Source organism: Hibiscus syriacus, unplaced genomic scaffold, assembly GCF_006381635.1.
Source record: "Hibiscus syriacus cultivar Baekdansim isolate YM2019G1 unplaced genomic scaffold, ASM638163v2 tig00109983_pilon, whole genome shotgun sequence".
Lineage (NCBI taxonomy): Eukaryota > Viridiplantae > Streptophyta > Magnoliopsida > Malvales > Malvaceae > Hibiscus > Hibiscus syriacus.
The window spans coordinates 279,746-302,204 of NW_024062549.1; the positions used below are offsets into that span (position 1 = coordinate 279,746).

General features: G+C 34.3%; 2 protein-coding genes across 2 annotated transcripts; both read right to left on the minus strand.

Moving 5' to 3' along the window:
* Positions 1-14,627: 14,627 nt before the first annotated feature.
* On the minus strand, positions 14,628-18,233 carry LOC120211774 (ABC transporter B family member 29, chloroplastic-like). Its single transcript, XM_039210250.1, has 10 exons — positions 17,575-18,233; positions 17,209-17,295; positions 16,991-17,098; positions 16,563-16,829; positions 16,201-16,284; positions 15,778-15,994; positions 15,583-15,668; positions 15,262-15,449; positions 15,045-15,174; positions 14,628-14,798 (listed from the first exon to the last, which is right to left on the minus strand). Exons 1-10 carry the CDS (start codon positions 18,184-18,186, stop codon positions 14,667-14,669), a joined length of 1,911 nt encoding a protein of 636 aa, XP_039066181.1. The 5' UTR covers positions 18,187-18,233; the 3' UTR covers positions 14,628-14,666.
* Positions 18,234-19,286: 1,053 nt separating this feature from the next.
* LOC120211748 (probable small nuclear ribonucleoprotein G) lies at positions 19,287-20,965 on the minus strand. The gene is made up of 4 exons (XM_039210229.1): positions 20,829-20,965; positions 20,717-20,739; positions 19,675-19,796; positions 19,287-19,577 (listed from the first exon to the last, which is right to left on the minus strand). Exons 1-4 carry the CDS (start codon positions 20,861-20,863, stop codon positions 19,416-19,418), a joined length of 342 nt encoding a protein of 113 aa, XP_039066160.1. The 5' UTR covers positions 20,864-20,965; the 3' UTR covers positions 19,287-19,415.
* Positions 20,966-22,459: the final 1,494 nt, after the last annotated feature.

Below are 22,459 nucleotides of genomic sequence, written 5' to 3' on the forward strand. Positions count from 1 at the left end.
CTACGTGCATCTAGTTTGGGAAGCATATTGGACAAAAAGTATCGATACATATACCAAAAGTATCGATATTTTATATAAACGTATTTTACCATTAAATTGGTATATTTTTACATCTTACATTGTATATTTACCTATTACTATAAAGTAATCGGTTTTGAAGTTTTAAGAATCGATATTTTTCATACGTGTATCGATACTTTATAGGCACAGTTATGGAAACCGATTTTGTCAAAAAGAGGAATATTTATATTTAATTCATACCATTGTAAATTTACCTATTACTTTAAAGTAATTAATGTTGAATTTGGTAGTTATTAATTGTACATACCTAAATATGTCCTAAGAAATTAATGTTGTACCTACCCTTCAACTACCACATCCTAATATAATTGAAAGTACCACTGAAGCATGTTGTTGTATGAACATTTACTTACATCTCCATCAACTCATGTTGGGACCACTGAACTTGCACAAGCAATTTTTTTTTGTTCTTTTAAACCATTAGTTATGGATCATACTACATCAGATATGTTAAGTCAACCCAGGAATGCCATGAAGTACATATTATTGATGAATCTAACATATTGGTTGGTCAGCTCTTCTCTTCACGTGAGGAAGCTTGAGACTTTTACAAGGGATTCGCACAGAAACATGGTTTTAGTGCACGTCGGGGAACAACACGCCTTGATAGGGAAGGGAATGTGAAGACACAAGAATTTTGTTGTTCAAAAGAAGGGTTTTGGGTATCCAAAGTCAATATTGTTGATCGTCAACGTACTCATACGCCAGTCACAAGAATGTGATGCAAGGCTAAAGTCAGAATTACAACAACAAATACAAATGATCAGTGAGTTGTAAGTAATCTCAGCAAGATAATCATGCATTGTACACACTTACTATGACACAATTTATGCGTTCAAATAAAGTTGTGAGTAAGGTTAATGTGGATGAGGTAACAACATTGAAAAACATCGGTGTTGGCATATCACAAGTAATGAATAATTTAACGCAGTATGCATGGGGTTATCATAATGTTGGATTTACACATAAAGACCTCTACAATACACTTCAAAGAGTTAAAAGAAACGAAATCTTCAATGGGGATGTCAATGCGCTTATTGCTTACTTTGATTATAAGAAACATGATGATCCTGGGTTTTTTATGACATACTCGGTAGACGAATCAAGGGCATTGCATAATCTTATTTGGTCTGATTCTACATCGAGATCAGATTACACGTGCTTAGGTTATGTAATTGCATTTGACACAACGTGCAAATATAATTTGTATGTTCGACCAGTTATGCCTATTGTCAGTGTCAATCATCACCATAACACAATAGTATTTTCTACTGCCATAATTGCTGACAAAACGTCTCAATCTTTCGAGCGAGTGCTATAGAAATTTTTAGAAGCCATGATGAATAAATCGCCTATTTCAGTTGTCACCGATGGGGATAGGGCAATACAGAGGGCTATCAAATATGTTATCCCTTCTACTAAGCACATATTATGTTCTTGCCATCTTTCTCGCAATGCACAAGTTAACATTGGTGACCCGAAATTTACAGCATAATTCTCAAAAAGCATGGCTCTCTGGTGGACAACCAAGGAATTTGATACTCAATGGCGTTTAATTGTTTCGAAATTCAATGTCGAAAATTATCCATGGGTGATTGAGAAGGGAAATACTCGACACTTATGGGTACAAGTATATATAACCTATCATTTCTTTTCCAATATTTGCTCAACACAAAGGTGCGAGTCTTTGAGTGCTTCACTTGCTATTGAACTGAAAAATAAGAAGACATATTTAGATGTTGTTCGTGCACTTGAAGAAGGAATTAGTAGAATGTGTATCAACGAGTTGAAAGCGTACTTAATTTCCCAGACGAAGTCCCCCAGATCACAAAACTGGTTGACCTTGAAAGCTATGCTGCTGAGATTTATACGCGTGACTCTTTTCGTTTGTTCCAAAAAGAACTCCAACAGGAGACATTATACCCGCTTCAGGAAGAGATTCAGTCCTTATCAGATGAATGTCAAAATTATATTTTGACAAAGTACAAAGAAAAAAATAAGAGATTTGAAATCAGTTTTGATTTCAGTACGAAAACCTTAAATTGCTCGTGTAGAAAATTCAAGACCGTCGGAATTTCATGTCACCGTCAACTTCACGTTTTGAAGCACTTGGATTACATATCTTTGCTCGGGTCTTTTATTCTAATTAGGTGGACTAAGGATGTGAAGGCTTGTGCATCCAGTTTTATTGACTTGAATGAGCCTCCAGAAATAATGCAAATGGCAATGTTCGCTACTCTAAGTGCAACATCAAGTTGATTATGCTACATTGCATCAAAGACAAATGCGTCTTTCAAAACCGCAAGAGATGAGATGAAAAGACTAACAACCGAATTTGAAAACTCGTTTGGTTTGAATGATTCAGTCAACTGAAGCAGTGTAGTAAACAACGTTCGCGACCCTAAACAAAAACAACGCAAGCGAAAAGAAGTAGCAAAGAACAAGTGTTGAAACATTTTAATATTTCGATATAACAAATTAAGTTAAATGGATTTTAAGATTTTCCAAATGATTTTCTAAGTATATTCGATATAACTATTCGAATATCAAAACATTACTCCAAATATTTCAAAAATTATTTTTGATCCTTACTTAAGTGTAAAATTAAGTTTTAATCATAAAACAATTTCAAAATATTTTACAAAGTATTTCGAACCAATTCAAAGCCAAAAATTCCAGATTGCTCAGAGGGAACCGATTCCCCCCCATAGGAGGAACCGATTCCCCCCTGAATGGTTTGGCTCCGAGATTTCCAGAATGCTCGGAGGGAACTGATTCCCCCCAAGGGGGTACCGATTCCCCCCTGTTCAACGCTCGAAATATTTGAATTTTACACTTAGGGAACCGATTCCCTATGAGAGGGAACCGATTCCCCCCACGCTCTAAGCTGTTTTATTAAATGTTTTCACACTAAAACGGCTATAATATCTTCTCTAATTATCCCCAACGTTCATAAGTGATCCAAGGTGTATTTAAGCAAGCTTAGAAGCCATTGATCACAACAGAAACATCAAGCAACTAGAATCAAGAGAGAATCAAAGAGAAAGCATCAAACCTCAAGTTTGAGCATTTCAAGCCCATTTTCATTCAATATTCATTTTGCTTTCAAGAACACTTTTGTGCTCATTGTATTCATCTTTGAGTGTTCTTTTCTTTGTTCTAGAATTGTGCAAACATCTTACCTTGTGAGGTTTTCTTGTAAGTTTGCAAATTTGTAATCTTCTCTTTGAGAAAGAGTGTTCTCAAGAGTTGGGGTATACTCTTGAGGGAATTGTAAGGTTATCTCTTTGGCCTCAAAAGAAAGAACAAATTAGTGAATTTGTTGGAAATCCTTAGTGTGGATAGCTAAGGTAGTGGACGTAGACTTTATTTGAGAAAGTCGAACCACTGTAAATCGCTGTGCAATTGCTTTCAATTTTCTGCAAAAGCTTCCACAAAATTTTTATTGCCAATTCACCCCCCTCTTGGCCAATTTCGTCATTCGATTAACTCAACAATTGGCATCAGAGCCTAACTATTTGAAGGTTTAATCGCCTCTTGAGTCGATCCGGGAAGAGTTACATCGATTACAAAGTCATCAATGGCCTCCACTTCAAACTTCGACTCCGGTCTCGATTCGATGCCCGTCAACAAGCCTCCTTTCTTCAATGGAGCTAACTACGCCTATTGGAAGAATAGAATGATGTACTTCATTCAAGCAAGTGACATGGGAGCATGGAATGCCGTAGAAGAAGATACATTAAGCCTATCACTCATCCAAGGTTGTGGAGTGAAGGAGATACAAAAATGTTCCAGCTCAACTCCAAAGCCATCCATATTATCTTTTGTGCTCTTGGACCAGATGAATACGGAAGAGTTTCATCGTGTACAACCGCCAAAGAAATATGGGACAAACTTCAAGTCACACATGAAGGTACAGATGAGGTAAAGAAATCAAAAATTAGTATTCTAACGCATAGCTATGAAATTTTCAGGATGAAACCAAATGAAGACATCAAAGCTATGACGGATAGATTTTCAACGATTGTCAATGGTCTCAAATCATATGGAGAGATCATCTCAAATGAAAAGCTTGTGAGGAAGTTAGTCTACTCCCTCCCAAAATCATGGCAATCAAAGAAGACGGCAATCATCGAGTCTAAGGACCTATCGTCCTTAACTCTTGAAGAACTTATCGGTTCACTCCTCACTCATGAGATGATGCTTGAAGATGAGGTGGACCTTGATAAAGTTGAAGAGACACCAAAGGAGAAGAAGAAAAACATTGGAGTTGCTCTCAAATCCACAAAAGATGAGAGTGATTCTAATGATGATGATGACGAGGAAATGGCATTGTTTGCCAAACGGTTCAGAAAAATGATGAGACCTTACCAAGGAAGAAAATTCAAACGAAACGAAGGCCTCAAAAATGAACCAAAAGAGAAGGACCCAATCATTTGCTATAAATGCAAAAAGCCGGGGCATGTCAAATATGATTGCCCACAATTGAAGAAAAAGGGTCAATCAAAGAATAAGCACAAGGCTCATGTGGCTACATGGAGCGATGAAGAAGGTTCCGATGAAGAGGAACAAGAAGTAGCAAACTTGTGCTTGATGGCATTCGGGGAAGATTCTAAGGTAACCTCTAACTCATCTGATTTTGATGATTTATCTTATGATGAGCTATTAGAGGAATATAATGGTTGGCTTCGGATTATGAGAAATTATTTTTAAAATATAAAAATGATGTTTCAAAGTTGAAAAATGAAAATAAACTCATATCCAAAACCAACAATGATCTTAAAAGAAAATTTTAGATTTGCAAAATTTACTTTCAAAGGTCAATGATGATCATCAAAAGAAAATTGATGATCTTAAAATCTCTTTTGATAAAGTTGGAACAAAACGTTTGAAAAAGGAGAAAATTCAAAATCCAACTTTGTTAGAAAGATTTTAGAAACTACAATCATAGAGGTCCCCAAAGAACCTCTAATGGAAAAATCATTAGAAGTGTGTGGGTTCCTAAAGAACTCATTACTACTAAGATAAAAATATCCTACACAAATGGATACCTAAAGGGACTAGGATTTTGGAAACTGATGGATATGGACCCAAAAGAATTTGGGTACCAAAATCAAAATTAATCTATGTTTGTAGGGAAAGGAGCATTGCTACAGGCACGGGAAACAAATTCAAACTCATGGTACCTTGATAGTGGATGCTCAAGACATATGACCGGACAAAAGCCGGTTCATTGAGCTTAACGCCAAAAATGGAGGAGAAGTGACTTTTGGAGACAATTCAAAAGGTCACATTGAAGGTATTGGTACAATAGGTAATACCTCTTCCATACAAATTAAGAATGTTTTATATATGAATGGATTAAAGCATAATCTATTGAGTATTAGTCAATTATGCGATAAGGATTCATGTCTTATTTGAAATTAATGGTTGTAAAGTCATTGACATTGCATCTAATCGGATTATGCTTGTTGGTCATAGAATAGGAAACATTTACATGGTGCATTTAGATTCTATTGATATGACTAATTTATGCCTAGTTGCTAAGGATGAGCATGATAGTTGGTTATGGCATAGGAGACTAGGTCATGCTAGTATGAGTGTTTTGCAACGGCTAATTCAAGGTGATTTAGTTCGAGGGTTGCCTAAGCTTAAATTTGATAATGATAAAATCTGTGATGCTTGTGCTAAAGGAAAACAAAAACGAGTTTCTTTTAAATCTATTAATGATGTATCAACTAGTAGAGTATTACATTGATCCATTTAGATCTTTTTGGGCCAACTAGAACTACTAGCTTGGGAGGAAAACAATATGCATTATCTTGGTAGATGACTATTCTAGATACACTTGGGTTCTATTCTTAATACTAAAGATGAAACATTAGAAAATTTCATCACATTTTCAAAAAATCCAAAATGAAAAAGGATACTCTATCACTAGTGTTAGAAGTGATCATGGAACTGAATTTGAAAATCTTGGATTTATTGAGTTTTGTAATTCTAATGGTATTAGCCACAATTTTCAGCACCTAGAACCCCTCAACAAAATGGAGTTGTTGAGAGGAAAAATCGAACTTTAGAAGAAATGGCTAGAACCATGCTTTGTGAAAATAATTTGCCAAAATATTTTTGGGCGGAAGCCACAAATACCGCTTGTTATGTTATAAATCGAGTAATGATTAGGCCAATTTTAAAGAAAACTCCATATGAAATTCTCAAAAATAAAAAGCCTAACATTAGCTATTTTCATCCTTTTGGATGTAAATGTTTGTTTTAAACAACGGTAAAGAAAATCTTGGTAAATTTGATGCTAAAAGTGATGAAGGAATTTTTCTGGGTTATTCCTTAAACTCTAAAGCTATCGTGTATTTAATAAAAGAACTTTAGTTGTAGAAGAGTCTATACATGTTGTTTTCGATGATAATCCCCCTTCCGAGGAAGGATTCTTCTGTTAATGATGATGTAGGTATTGTACAAGCAAATGACGTTAGATATGACGTTGGAGAATCATCATCAAAGGAAGAAACAAAAGATGAGGAAACTCATGATCCCCTCGAGAATCCAACCATTGAAGAAAGGGAAGTATCATTTCCAAGAGAGTACAACTATGTCAAAGATGGTGAAATTATAGGTGATCCATCAAAAGGGGTAACTACTCGATCTTCTCTTAGAAATATCTGTAATTATGTTGCATTTATTTCACGCATAGAGCCTAAGAACATCAAAGAAGCATTAAAAGATGAACTTTGGATTATGGCTATGCAAGAAGAATTAAATCAATTTGAGAGAAGTAAAGTATGGACATTAGTTGAAAGGCCTAGTAATAAATCTATTGTAGGTACTAGATGGGTTTTTAGAAATAAACTTGATGAAAGTGGTAATATAGTGAGGAACAAGGCTAGACTTGTTGCTCAAGGCTATACTCAAGAAGAAGGCATAAACTATGATGAAACATACGCTCCCGTAGCTAGGATGGAAGCAATTAGAATGTTATTAGCATTTGCATGTTTCAATGAATTTAAATTATATCAAATGGATGTTAAAAGTGCATTTTTAAATGGTTTTATAAAAGAAGAAGTGTACGTGGAACAACCTCCAGGTTTTGAGAGATTCAAATTTTCCGGATCATGTTTTAAAATTGACAAAAGCTCTTTATGGTTTAAAACAAGCTCCTAGAGCTTGGTATGAAAGATTGTCAAATTTTTTAATTGAAAAAGATTTTTTAAAAGGAAAGGTTGACACTACATTGTTTTTAAAGAGAAAAGGTAAAGATTTATTAGTAGTTCAAATTTATGTTGATGATATAATATTTGGTTCTACTAATGATGTTCTTTGCCAAGAATTTTCTAAGCTAATGCAAAGTGAGTTTGAGATGAGCATGATGGGGGAGCTCTCATTTTTCTTGGGACTCCAAATCAAGCAAAGAAAAGATGGCATCTTCATTAATCAAGCTAAGTACGTCAAAGATATGCTCAAGAAGTTTGGACTGGAAAATGGGAAACCTCATAACACTCCAATGAGCTCTTCAACAAAGCTTGACTTAGATGAAGGAGGTAAATGTGTAGATGTTAAATTATATAGGTCAATGATTGGCTCTTTGCTTTATCTAACTGCAAGTAGACCAGACATTATGTTTAGTGTTTGCTTATGTGCTAGATTTCAATCATGTCCTAAGGAATCACATTTACTAGCTGTTAAGAGAATCTTTAGATACCTTAAGGACACTCCTAGTTTAGGACTTTGGTATCCTAGAGACTCTAGTTTTAGCTTGCATGCTTTTTCTGATGCGGATTATGGAGGATGCAAATTAGATAGGAAAAGCACCTCCGGTACTTGCCAATTCCTTGGAAATATGCTGATTTCTTGGTTTTCAAAGAAACAAAATTGTGTTGCATTATCTACCACTGAAGCTGAATACATTTCAGCCGGTAGTTGCTGTGCACAAGTTTATGGATGAAACAACAACTTTTTGATTATGGAATTGAAGTAGGTACTATTCCTATCAAGTGTGACAATACTAGTGCTATTTGTCTCACTAAAAATCCCATCCAACACTCTAGAACTAAGCACATTGAAATAAGACATCACTTCATTAGAGACCATGTCACTAAGGAAGATGTAGTTCTAGAATTTGTTGATACTTTGCACCAATTAGCGGATATCTTTACAAAACCCTTAGACAAGGAAAGATTTTGGACACTTAGGAGAGAATTAGGTTTGACCAACCTATCTTCACTTAGTGTTTAAAATAATTTTAGCACTTTTAATAAATCTTGAAAAATGCTTATAATAATTTTGATTGCATTCTTGCTATTAGTTAGGGGGAGTTTGTGATTCTTAATGAAAATTAATTTTATGTTCAAAATCAATTAAGATTAATTTAATTATTTGAACATAATTAATGTTTGATATATGAGTTGCCAATACCACTAGAAAAGATTAATTTAGCATTTTGTGCTTAAAAATTCGGATTTTAGCATTTTGGTGCAGAGGGAATCGATCCCCCCCTGAGGGAACCGATTCCCCCTTGAAGGGGAACCGATTCCCCCCACAGGGGAATCGATACCCCCCTGGGGTTCTGTTAAAATCGAACAGAACACCCCAAAATCCCAAACCCTCATTTTATTATATCTTCCGCCGTTCTCACCCTCTAAACCCCTCAAATCTCCATTTTTGCCTCAAATCAACGATATTAATCGGAATTTGCTTCATAAATCATCTTCCAAACCTGTTGGAATCATTAAAATCGTGCAAACAACATCTAAATCCCCTCAATCTTCATATTTCAAGGTAAATTTTTCTAAACTCTTTATTTCATTATTTTTGAACATAGGATTAGTTTCAATTAGTTCTAGGTTGAAATAGTGATCGGGCATTGATTATTTAGTGATTAGAAACTAGATGTTACAACTAATTTCATCAAAAACACAAGAATTTTTCAAATTTTTTAAAATTTTCGAAATAATAAAAAAAATGTTATTTTTCAAATTATTGTGTTTTGATCAAATTATATTGTTGTTATGAAAAACTATACATATATTGTTTCTCAAAACCATATTTTTCAAAAGTTTTTCAAAAACTTTGCCCATTAGAATTGATTTAGAGAATCTTGAAATATTGAGGACTCATTTGAGTTTTGGGATTAATTGAATTGCATACACTTGTTTTAAAATTGCAGGTTATTATATCTATTCCGATTTCCTTCACCATGTCAAATCCTAAACGTCCTAGGTCTTCATCTAGTCGTTCTAGTCGTCAACCAAATCCACCTCCAAATCCTCCTTCTATTCCAATTTCTAATCCCAATCCCACTGATCCTAACTTGACTATCCAAAATTCGTGTTTCAATCATCCTGGGTCTAGAAATCACCGATATTGGTATTATCAGTATTTCGATTCTTACAAATCCGGGAAGAACGTATTCCTTCTCGTCAAGCTATGTTAGCTATCAATTTTAAATATCTTCCCATTTTACAAGAATGGAAATTTGATAAACTATTTGATCTTGAACCCATCGTTTACCATCAACTTGTTCGTATATTCTACTCTAATGCCGTATGTGTTAAAAACCAAGCTGAAACCGAAACCATAGGAATTCGTTCCTACCTTCTAGGACAATTCTTATATATTGATCCGGCATATATAGCCAATACATTTGGATTAGATAATGATGGTATTTCGAATGAAAAACAAATTTTAGGTTCTCGTTATAAAAGAAGAGATAGTGCGAGTGTCTTAGACCTACATGAGCGTTTTCTTCATCTAATGATTTCTTGGTGGTTTCGACCATCCGGAGGTCGTTATTCTACTCTTAGAGCTTTGGATCTTGGTGGTTACATTGTTTCGAAAACCGTATTAAAATTAACCTACCTCAGATTATTTTTGCTGAAATTGTTGAAACCGTAAATCTTGTTCCTAACAAGAAACACTGTTCATCTCTAGTTTACGGTTGCTTTTTGAGTAATCTGTTTTCCAAAGCTGGGCTTAGAGTCGGTCTAGATGCCGTTTTTCCTCTTAAGAAACAAATAAATCTTCTTTCCTTAACGAGAGCGGGATGGGTAAAGGACAAAGAAACCGGTGAATGGGTTCGATCTTCTACTCCGGGAGCTAGTTCTTCACAAGCTCCACCCGAAGCTGACGAAGATCCCGAGCTTGAGCAATTAATGCAAGATATCGATGAAGCCGAAGATGAGCCTGATCAGCCGAAGAGCAGCCCGAGGAGCAAGCACAACAAACGCATCAAATGCCTCCATATTTCAATCCTTTATGGAGACATTCGATTTCCGATACGCTACCATGGACTCGCGCTTTTCCTCTATAGAGTCCCATTTATCCACAATGGGAGCTCAACAATTAGAGATTCTTCGGGAGATGCGTGCAAACAATGAATCAACCAACGCTCGTATCAATGAACTAACTCATGAAATGGCTGCTATGCGAGCCCGTTTTCCTCCTACCGATCCGGATGCTTGATTTTATGTTTAGCTTTAAGACTTTGAACAAAATGAATATTGTTTCAACATTTTGATTTGTTTGATTTTGTGGATTGTTGGATTTTGGATTTATGAATGGTATGAACTTATATGTTTGGTGTATTTCATTCATTTTTGCATCATTTACATTATCATTAGCAACATGACCAATTTTGCCATATCACATTATTTATGAATATTGATTTATGAAACTAATAGCTAACCTCTCTTTGATTGTGATCTTAGCAGCTTAAGCTTATAATTAATAAATCAATTGGCTAAATGATTTTCAAAACCTTGTTTACAATGTCTTTTTGATTTAACAAAAAGGGGGAGAATAATAAGTGTTAAATGTTTTACATGATAAATTGAAGTGTTAAAGTAAGGGGGAGTAATTTTAAAAACTTGATTTCAAAAATCTTAAAATTACTAAAATGTTTTGTTATATCAAAAAGGGGGAGATTGTTGAAACATTTTAATATTTCGATATAACAAATTAAGTTAAATGGATTTTAAGATTTTCCAAATGATTTTCTAAGTATATCGATATAACTATTCGAATATCAAAACATTACTCCAAATATTTCAAAAATTATTTTTGATCCTTACTTAAGTGTAAAATTAAGTTTTAATCATAAAACAATTTCAAAATATTTTACAAAGTATTTCGAACCAATTCAAAGCCAAAAATTCCGATTGCTCAGAGGGAACCGATTCCCCCCCATAGGAGGAACCGATTCCCCCCTGAATGGTTTGGCTCCGAGATTTCCAGAATGCTCGGAGGGAACCGATTCCCCCCAAGGGGGTACCGATTCCCCCCTGTTCAACGGTCGAAATATTTGAATTTTACACTTAGGGAACGATTCCCTATGAGAGGGAACCGATTCCCCCCACGCTCCAAGTTGTTTTATTAAATGTTTTCACACTAAAACGGCTATAATATCTTCTCTAATTATCCCCAACGTTCAGAAGTGATCCAAGGTGTATTTAAGCAAGCTTAGAAGCCATTGATCAACAACAAGAAACATCAAGCAACTAGAATCAAGAGAGAATCAAAGAGAAAGCATCAAACCTCAAGTTTGAGCATTTCAAGCCCATTTTCATTCAATATTCATTTTGCTTTCAAGAACACTTTTTGTGCTCAATTGTATTCATCTTTGAGTGTTCTTTTCTTTGTTCTAGAATTGTGCAAACATCTTACCTTGTGAGGTTTTCTTGTAAGTTTGCAAATTTGTAATATTCTCTTTGAGAAAAGAGTGTTCTCAAGAGTTGGGGTATACTCTTGAGGGAATTGTAAGGTTATCTCTTTGGCCTCAAAAGAAAGAACAAATTAGTGAATTTGTTGGAAAATCCTTAGTGTGGATAGCTAAGGTAGTGGACGTAGACTTTGTTTGAGAAAGTCGAACCACTGTAAATCGCTGTGCAATTGCTTTCAATTTTCTGCAAAAGCTTCCACAAAATTTTTATTGCCAATTCACCCCCCTCTTGGCCAATTTCGTCATTCGATTAACTCAACAACAAGGTCGAGAAGAAAATTAGGCGATGTGGGTTCTGCAACGGCGAGAGACATAACAAACTAACATGTCCTCAAGTCAAACTCAATTTGAAAACAATCACAATATCATTTTCTACCTTATCAAAATCAAATACTACAAGTATCAGTACATTTATACAACCTACAATATCATTTTCTACCTATAATATTATATACATGTATCGATATTTATTTTCTACCTATAATATCACTTTCTAACTCTAATCGGTCTCAAATCCTTATTGGCTTCGAAATCTCTAAACCAAACCCATAAACCTTAATTTCTATTTCCTTCAAACGAATGGAAATACTCTATACTACTAGTATTGGTATATTTATACAACCTACAATATCATTTTCTACATATAATATTTTATAAAAGTATCGATATTTATTATCTACCTAGAATATCACTTTCTACCTGTAATCGGTCTCAAATGCTTCTTTACTTTGAAATCCCCAAACACATAAAACTTCTATTTTCGATTACTATAATAATAAAAAATTAGGTTTCGACAATGTATTTTCGATTCGACTACAGCAACAAACAAACAACTTCGCTTTAAAAACGCTTTCCTTCTGAAATACATCAACAATTACGCTTCGATTTCGAAAACTACGGCTGTGTGCTATCTATTTTCAGAAGAAATTTAGCTATGTCTTTGATATTTTAACCGGATATGTTATATTTAATAGATACAATTACCCAAATCTCGATACTTTTGTGTCAGGTGTCGATACTTTCGATTCTTTTGTGTCAGGTGTCGATATTTTCGATACGTTTTCATTTTTTTCTTTTAAAAGTATCGATAATATGATACATATACTTATTAAAGTATGGATACATTCAACATATCCGGTAGCGCTTTATCAGTTTTGTCATACTGAAACTAATTTTGTCATATTTTTACCTTCTATATTGTTATATATCGATACATATTTATAAAGTATCGATACTTTATAGGCGTCATTATTGTAATTCTTTTAAATTCCTAAAGTATTGATAATATCTTGCATATACTTATTAAAGTATCGATACCTTCAACATATTCGGTAGCACTTTACCGGTTTTGTCATATTTTTACCTCTTATATTGTTATGTATCGATACATGTTTATAAAGTATCGATACTTTATAGGCGCATTATTGCAATTATTTTAAATTCCTAAAGTATCGATATTATTATACATATACTTATTAAAGTATCGATACCTTCAACATATCTAGTAGATATTTACCAATTTTGTCATAATGAAACCGGTTTTGTCATATTTTTACCTGATATATTGTTATGTATCGATACATGTTTATAAAGTATCGATACTTTATATGCGCTATTATTGCAATTCTTTTAAATTCCTAAAGTATTTATAATATGATACTTTTACTTATTACAATATTGATACCTTTAACATATCCGGTAGCGCTTTACCGGTTTTGTCATTTGAACCGGGTTTTGTTATATTGAACCCGGTTTAGTCATATTTTTACCTGATATATTGTTATGTATCGATACTTATTTGAATGGTATCGATACTTACCGATAAGCTAAGTTTGTCGGTTACCAATTTTTTTAATATTTTTTTCATGATTTCCACCTACAATAGTATTATTACTAAACATTTCCGGTAGCGCTAAACCGACTTTGTTAAGTATTTTATTTTATTTCCGGTAACGTCGTATATTAGTCCGTCTTTCCTGATACAACTCCCCACCGATTCCATTGTTGATTCATCTATCAATGAAAATATTCAAATTTCATTCAAGGAAGCTGGAGCCATCGAGAATTTGATATAGTTTTTATACTGCGATACGAAGGGTTTTATTAAATCTTATAAATTTTTTAAAAATACATTTAATAAAAAAATAAGTTTATAATATCTTAAATTAAGAAAATTGGATGATTTTTAAAAAAAAATTATGTTAAAATAATTTAAACTAAATTATATATATATATATATATATTATAATGTAGTTGAACATTACGTTTGAGGAGCTAGGATAGCTTAACTGGAATTGTAAATAAAATGAGATAGATCACAAGATATTTAAATTTGATTCGGTCAACACTCGAATTGAATAAATTCAACTTGAACTTGAACATGGCTCAAGTTCTTAACAAGACAAAGCAAGTTAATTGATACCTAAAAATTCACGAGCAATTCAAAAAATAACATATTAACTTTATAATTTTTAAAATTAAATTATTGATAATATTAACATTTATATTATTTTTCTTTTGAAAAGAAAATACAATATAAGGTCTTCACGTACTTAAGGTTCGGAATCGAACTCAAATTCAAGCTTCAATTTTTTATTTCAATTTCGAGTCGAGTTTAAAAATTCTAAACTCACTAGATTTCAAGTCAAGTCTAGCTCAACAATACTTAAACCCTAAGCCTAACCATTGTATAAAATATAATTATATAGACCATTCGACTAAATACCACGAAGAAGATTGAAGCCCAAGGATAAACGCTAATTTTCTGCATGTCTGAAGATCATATAACAGTGAAAGAAAACCAGCATTTTGAGTGGCTAATTCCAAACTCACCATCCCAAATCTGAATGAGCTCAAATCACGACAGCAGCTTCTCATGGTGACCAGCCAAAAAGGTTGACCGAGTTAACTCCTCCAGCTTCCTATTTTCTAGAACAAATATTCGATCCGCCATTAAAATGGTCTCCAAACGATGGGCTATTACCAGTACCTGTAAATTAAGTGTATACATAGTTCAACACTTTTGGTAGTAGATGAAGACTGTATTCCATAATATCCTAAGAAGATTCATCTGAAGTCAATGCCAATCGGACTCAATGATATAATCCGAAAAGATAGCAAGCATAATATCACAATGCTACTACTAGCTATTCATCCCTGTTCCATTACACATTCAAGGAGGATTTTATTATCAAAATGTAATTGCAGTCGTTATAGATTAAGCTATCGTTCTTACTGTATGGTTTTCCATCAAGCGCTCGACAGCTTGCCTCACCAATAACTCGGCCTTGCCATCAAGCGCAGAAGTTGCTTCATCCAAAACCAAAATAGATGAGTTCTGATAGACTGCCCTTGCTATAGCTAATCTGCATTTGTAGGCCAGCAGGTAGGTTTATGATTTAAAACAAGGAGATGTACTTCAACAATAATAAATGACAATCCTATCATTTTACCTTTGCTTTTGACCTCCACTTAAAAGCGAGCCCCTTGGCCCAATTTGGCTTCTATATCCTTCTGGAAGTGTGCTGATAAATTCATCTGCATTTGCAATTCGAGCTGCAAGCTCAACTTTCTCCATGTCAATGTTTGTCATTCGATCCCTGTATCCAATGTTTTCAGCAACTGTCCCGGAAAAAAGCATCTGATACATGTACCAGAGTTGTCTAAATCAATCATTTGAACAAATTGGGACTTATCAACAAAAGTGCAAAACTATAGCACTGAAAAAATAATACAAATGACGAGGGTAACCATGGCATCCACTAGTCACCTACTGTATCTTGCGAAACGAGACCAACATGTCGTCTCAAACTTTCCAATCGGATGTTCTGTATGTTGTGGTTATCAACAAGTATGGAACCTGCATTATGGAATGCCAGATACGCAAACAATAAATGCCGAAAGGAATCGAGACACAGAAATAACTAAATCGATTCTACGGGATATGTATATAGATTTAGATGCCTCACCAGATGAAGGTTCATATAGGCGAAGAAGCAATTTTACAAGGGTTGTCTTTCCTCCTCCAGATGGTCCAACAAGTGCTACTGTCTCCCCAGCCCTTACAGTAAAGCTCAACCCATCCAAAATAAGTGGCATGTCATCAGCATATTTAAATGAGATATCACAGAATTTCACCTCTCCCTTGACATGGCTTAAATCGATGGCATCTGGTTTCTCGACGACCTATAAAACAAAAATCAATGAAACGTGACAGTAAAAACCAGCTGAGTCATTTTTCACAAACATCATATGTGCCCAAGAGTGTTTGTGATGTCTCGACGACCCATTATTTACCTAAAACAATAGCCTCATATATACTTGTTTATTGCCATACAAGTAATAAAAAGAATTCATTGAGATCATTTGAGTTGGCAAGTAAAAAAATGTACCTTGGACTTCATCTTGGTCAAATCAAATAACCGTTCAATGGCCGGTTCTCCTTGCTTCAACTCATTGTATGCTTTACCCGCACCCTACATGATTCTTTATTCTAAGATTGGTTATTCAAGGCAGCCCCTCAATAGCTGAACCATAAGATCACTTTCAAAAGTAAAGAAGAGATCACTGCACTACTTATAACTTTCAACCAATGAAAACCACGACACAAAGACTTGACGGTCATCGTGAACAAATCCCGTCACTTGACCGACTTCTTAATGAGAAGAATGAAAAGAGAAGCTCAACATTCCAATAATGGGTTACTGATAGTAGAAAAAAGCATGTGTAATCTTTTCTGCAGAAATAATATTACCTGAATGGGCTCAACCAAGAAAACAAGTGATGTTACAAAAGAAACCATGCTACAGCCATCAAAAGAACCACGTGAAACGGCCAGGGATCCAACGCAAAGCATGCATAAAACTCCAAAATAAATAATTTGTATGATCTGGGGGATTAGGGCCTTCATTTTCTTCTTTTCCAAAAGTCGAGAAAAAACTGTATAAGCAAGCCTTTGAAATCTGGCATGCTCAGACAACTCTCCATTATTTGCTTTCACGAAAAAAATGGCTGGGAGGACCTAAAACGTTAGAAATATACCAGCTAAAATAAGCAGCAACTTAAAAGTTGGACGCTTCGTTCTTGCTGGAACACAGAGGAATTTATACGAATAGAAAAAAAAGAAATGCAAGCACTGATGAGACTGTAGGATATGAGGGCCAAATGAAATAGAAAGGATACCTCATTCAGATAAGATGCAAGAGTGGCAATGCTCAGATGAGATCTCTTAGATATCTTACGAAGTCTTTCACCGAGATAAGCTATAACAAAAGCCATAAATGGAATCACCTAAAAACACACCAGAATACATATGCAGACACATTATACATCAAACACGAAAGTAATCGAAATACATTTAGTTAACAAAGGAAGCTAAAATAAATATCATGTATCTTTACCATTGCTGAACTCAAGGAGAGGGAGGGACTGATAACCAACATCTGCATCGCCATTGCGAATAATTGCAGCGTGTTGGGCACAATAGTCTGTTCCAAGAATGAAATCAATGAGTGACATACATTGCAGTGTCCAACCCCATCACTGACAACGAAAATAAAGATCAACAGGAACATGAAGATCACAATGATGAACATCGGAAATGAGGATTCTTTTTGTTGTTGAAAATCCGAGTTCGAGCTATGCAGATTGCAGTGTTGTTCTAGCACGATTAGCTAAGTTCATAAAGAAGATTTTAACAACAAATTATCGAAAAACCATTGCATAAATCAAAAGAAGAAAAAGGCAAGTAATGTTCAATTATTTACATTAAGGAGAGCGAAAACAGTATCAGCGACATCAGAAGCTTCAGCTGTAATCCGATAAGCAATATCTCCAGAAGAAACCCCATTGCAACCTTCAAAAAAATCCAAATCTCTCTCCAAAACTTTCTGGAAAACGAAAACTCTCATCTGATACACTGTCCTCAACGAAGCTTCCCATAAGAAGGCTTGTTGCCAGTAACAAGCAACCAACTTGACCAACAACAAAACCCCTAGAAGAAGGCATTGGTCACGCAATTTGGAGATGGAAACGGTGTTGATTAAGTTGGAAGAGAAGGAACCAATTCTGGGGATAATTTGGGAAAGTGAAAAAACTGATACGGAGCTGCATAGCCAGCCAAGGAGGATGGGTTGATGATTAGTTTGGAGGAAAGGTTTGAGTTTGGTGAGGGTTTCAAGGGCTTTGGAAAGTGAGGTTTGGCTGGATTGGAGCTTTAAGGGGATTTTGATGGAATTAGGGGTTTGAGTGGAAGTTTCGTGGGTGAATTTATGTGAAGAAATTTGGGTTACCTTTTTGTTGGGGTTGGGGGAGAAGAATGGCGGGGGAAGCGGTGGTTGTGACGGCGGAGAGGGAAATAGCAGGCGGTGGAGGGACATTTTGCATGGAGAATGGTACAAGCGGAGGAGAAGAATCAAGTTTTAAACCTTTAGAGTATGAACAAAAAGTACATCATTTCAAAATTTGAAGATCCAAAATTCTTCGAACATTTGTCAATCTACACATAATAAAAACTTGAATTCAACTTTGAAAATCGGATCATAATTTCTGTATCATACAGATTTAAGATGCACAATTTGATTTTCCATGAAACAATGCTTTTGTTTGACATGAATCACATTTTAAAGCACATTATCTTTTGTTACACTGGATTTTACAATAAAATAGTCTCTAATTATTATTTTTTCCCTCCCAATTCTAAGACTCCCTTTTGATTAATTCGAACTGATTCGGACGTTACACACCTGATTTTGGTAAAAAATCTCACAGTAGAAATTTTTTTACATACATAAAAACTCGAATTCAAAACCTTAAATGATATCAATATGTTTACCACTTAAATCAACTCTGTTAATTCTAATCATTTTTTATTACATTGAACTTTACAATAGAATAGTCTCTACGCTCTACTTTGTTGTATGATGACATCTCTTAACACTCAAAGCTGCACCATCTCTAGAATCACCATCTAGCTTTGTCAAAAATGGCACCAGTAATCCCAATCTCAGGCCATTGTTGAAGCTTCAGTTTGGTTTACTTGCAGCGAACAAGTTCCTAGCCATTGTTGAAGCTTCGGCTTCTTGAACAATTACTCCAAGGCACCGAGCAATGACCGGAGGAAATAGTCGAAAATTGCATTGGCTCCATTGCCCTCTTTGATTCTATATTTTCATTGCTGCTTCCTGTTATGGATTTGTTTTAATTTTACTTTATCTGTTATTTTAGATTTTAAATCTAAGCTAAAACCAACAAATGGGGTAATGAATTCCATCATCCTCCAGTAACTTTTGATCCCCAGAGCAGTGCAGTGTAAAGTTGACACGCAATTATGTAGCTCGGAAATCACGGATCGGTCGACAAAAAGATGGTTCCAGCGAACCATGGATAGAAATTAACCTAATGCCAAGCTGTAGTTGCACAAAGGACATCATCAAGAACCAGAAATACGCTCTAACATAAGGAATGGAGCATAAGTTTCAATCCACCATTCCATTAAAACTATTTGGTATAACCAGGTCAATTCATCAGGTAAAGAAAAGGAAAATAAAGAGCATAAACTAAGAAAATCCGTCTAATCTTCGATTAGTTCTCAATTAAATAGAATACCCTAAGCCCAAATCAGCAGGCTAGCAGCTATGTTCCAAATAACAGCACGTGAATGAGATACCATCAAGTGAGTTCCACATTTCCAATCGAAGAACCGGAAATCACTGCATTCTGCTACAGGTTCAAGTGCTTCAACAGTAACAACGCTATTTCCTCTGATAACCTGGGGCAGATTGATATTGATTAATAAAACGAGGCTAAAGATGAAAGCATACACATGAATGGCAATTTAAGCATTGAGCAAAGTATAGGAGGCTCACCACCATGCCTATATCAGTTTTCTCATTGCCATTCACCTCTACAGTGTTGTCAACCACTAGATTCATAAACTGATCAAACCCACGAAGCGTACCGACGACCATGCGATTGGCATTCAGCTTGACTGCAGAGCATTCAAACAGTATATTTTCACACAATTAAATTGGTTCCTTTCCATGAATACTACTAAGCTACAATATACGTAATTGACAATCTGCAAGCCCATAAGCCACAGGAAGTAAATATCACAGGACTTTCCTCATATATATATATATATGTCAACCTAAAGAGCAACTTACGATACCAAATTAACAGAAGCAAACATAGAATCAGCAGTAAGTTCCAAAGAAACTAATGCATGGATCGGTATTGGCAAATACCATTACAATGCAAGAATAAATCTACAATCATAACAATTCCATAGGACTGTCCCAAGGCAAAGGATTAGTCTTAAACCCTTTAACTTGGTAATCTGGCACATGATACCATCTAACGAACATAACTTAGAAACACTGAAGTATACAAAATATGAAATTCCATGGCTAGATGAATGTAAACAAAGTAAATTACAAGCATCAAGGGCATCCGCCCCTAAAATTTTATAAATTTGCCCTATCCTAAAATATTATAAGTTCGCCCCCACAAACATAAAACCCTTTATCTTGATAATTTGTTTTCACCTCTAAAGTTTTATAAATTCGTTTCCTCCTGAAATATTACAAGTTTCCCCCTACCGTAAATCCTACGTCGGTACCTGCTTATAGATATATGTGTGTAAAGAACAAAGATTTAAATAGCAATCATGTTCAAACAAGTGAGGACATCCGGACTGAACTATTACGCAAGATTTAGAACCATTTCAGCTTCAACCACTAAACACTCAACCAAACTAAAATCGAAGAGCCGAAGAGGTAAAAATCATCATGGAGGAGAAACTTATCTAACAAAATTCAACAGCAGATGAATGTAAACAAAGTTAATTAGAAGCATCAAGTTGAAATGGGTAACAGAAAAGAGGGAATTAAAAGAAAAAAAAGAAGTTACTCTGGAGCTGCTTGTCCATATATCTGTAACGAACAATACACACAACAATAAATTAAGAATCGAAGAATTGAGGGGAAACAAAACAATTCAGGGAAACAAACAAAAAGATTACTTTTTGAGATCTGGAGGCTGCCCGGATCTGCTCATTGCGAAGAATTTGCTTGAGAGAGAGGAGAATATGGGTTTTGGGGAGGAAAAACGATACTTGGCTTTGCTAGGTTCAAAATCTAATACCTTGGTTAAAATAGTATAACCGAAAAGGGGCTCCGAGAACCGAACTCGTGACCTCTCACACCCGAAGCAATAATAAGTCCTGCCCGTAAATCTAACTAAAACCAACTCGAGTCAAAATTATTTTTGATATGTGCTATGGCGATCTGAAATTGACTCGATTCGGAATTGGTGTTGACCTGAACTCGAGTTGGACCTGAAAATTATGGATCTGAATCCGACATGCACCGGACCTGAGAACGACCTGAACCCGAATTGAACCGAAAATATGATACCAGAACCCAAACTGCATCTGACTGATATGAACTTGAACCTAAGATTGACCTGGTAAATAACTGGTATTACCCCACCTGTTTTCAACCTGACCTGTTATGAACCTTACATGTAAATGATTCAACATGTAAATGATCTGACATATTATTAAAGTAATTTGATATTATTCTGACTAAGTAATAAGTTACAATTAATATAATTATGTTATTTTAAATTTATAATAAACTTATGATAATTAAATTAATATGATTACTTTTTGAAATTTAATTTTTAGATTAATTATAATTTGAATACTATAAATTTAGTTTTATATTAATTCTAATTTTTTATATTAATTATTCTTATAATATAAATTTTATTTATAATCACTAAATTAAATTTAAATATTATCTTATTGAACATAATTTTATTAATTATAATGAGTTAAATATTCATAAATCTAATTTACTTTTAATGTGAAAATTGATTAATAATTTAAGTATAACTTAACTTGAAATTTTAAAATAAAAATATATTAGTTTAAATGATGAACTTATCAAATATTTGAAACTTGAATAACATTACAAATACTAAAACAAAAAATTTATAAATGAAGTTAATTTTATTACACTTGAATACACTAAAATTACAATAAAATCAACTAAACAAAATAAATTTATATTGAAATAAATGCTCTCATATCTTATAGTTAAGGTTTTACAAGGCTAAAAGCCTAACTATAGTACCAGAAATATCATCATCGAACCATTATACCTAAATGTTGCCAACATGTTTAATTATGGGCAACTTTCTAGCTTTAAAAGTCAAAATGTCACCAACATAATTCCACATGAGTAACTATTTAGATAAGAATTTATAAAATTCAAAAGTGATTTAAGTCAGACTAACAAAAATAATTTATAAGGCATTAGTGAGTAATGGACAACAACAACTGACAAGCATTAATGTACCAATTCAGCAAGCATCATTGCATCAATTCAGCAAGCATCAATTCAGCTTGCATCAATTCAGCAAGCATCCTACATTAAGAAAACATATAATTAGTGGTAAAACCAAAGGGAATTCGACGACCAACAATGTCAAACATTTCTGACTTTACCAAACCCTTACAAATATCAAACAGAAACAAGCAATATCAAACAGAACAAGCACCAAGTATTCTTCTTGTATGGCACCTAAAAAAAGAATTATTAATTAACTATTTGAAACTTTTATTAAATAAACATAATAAATATAAAA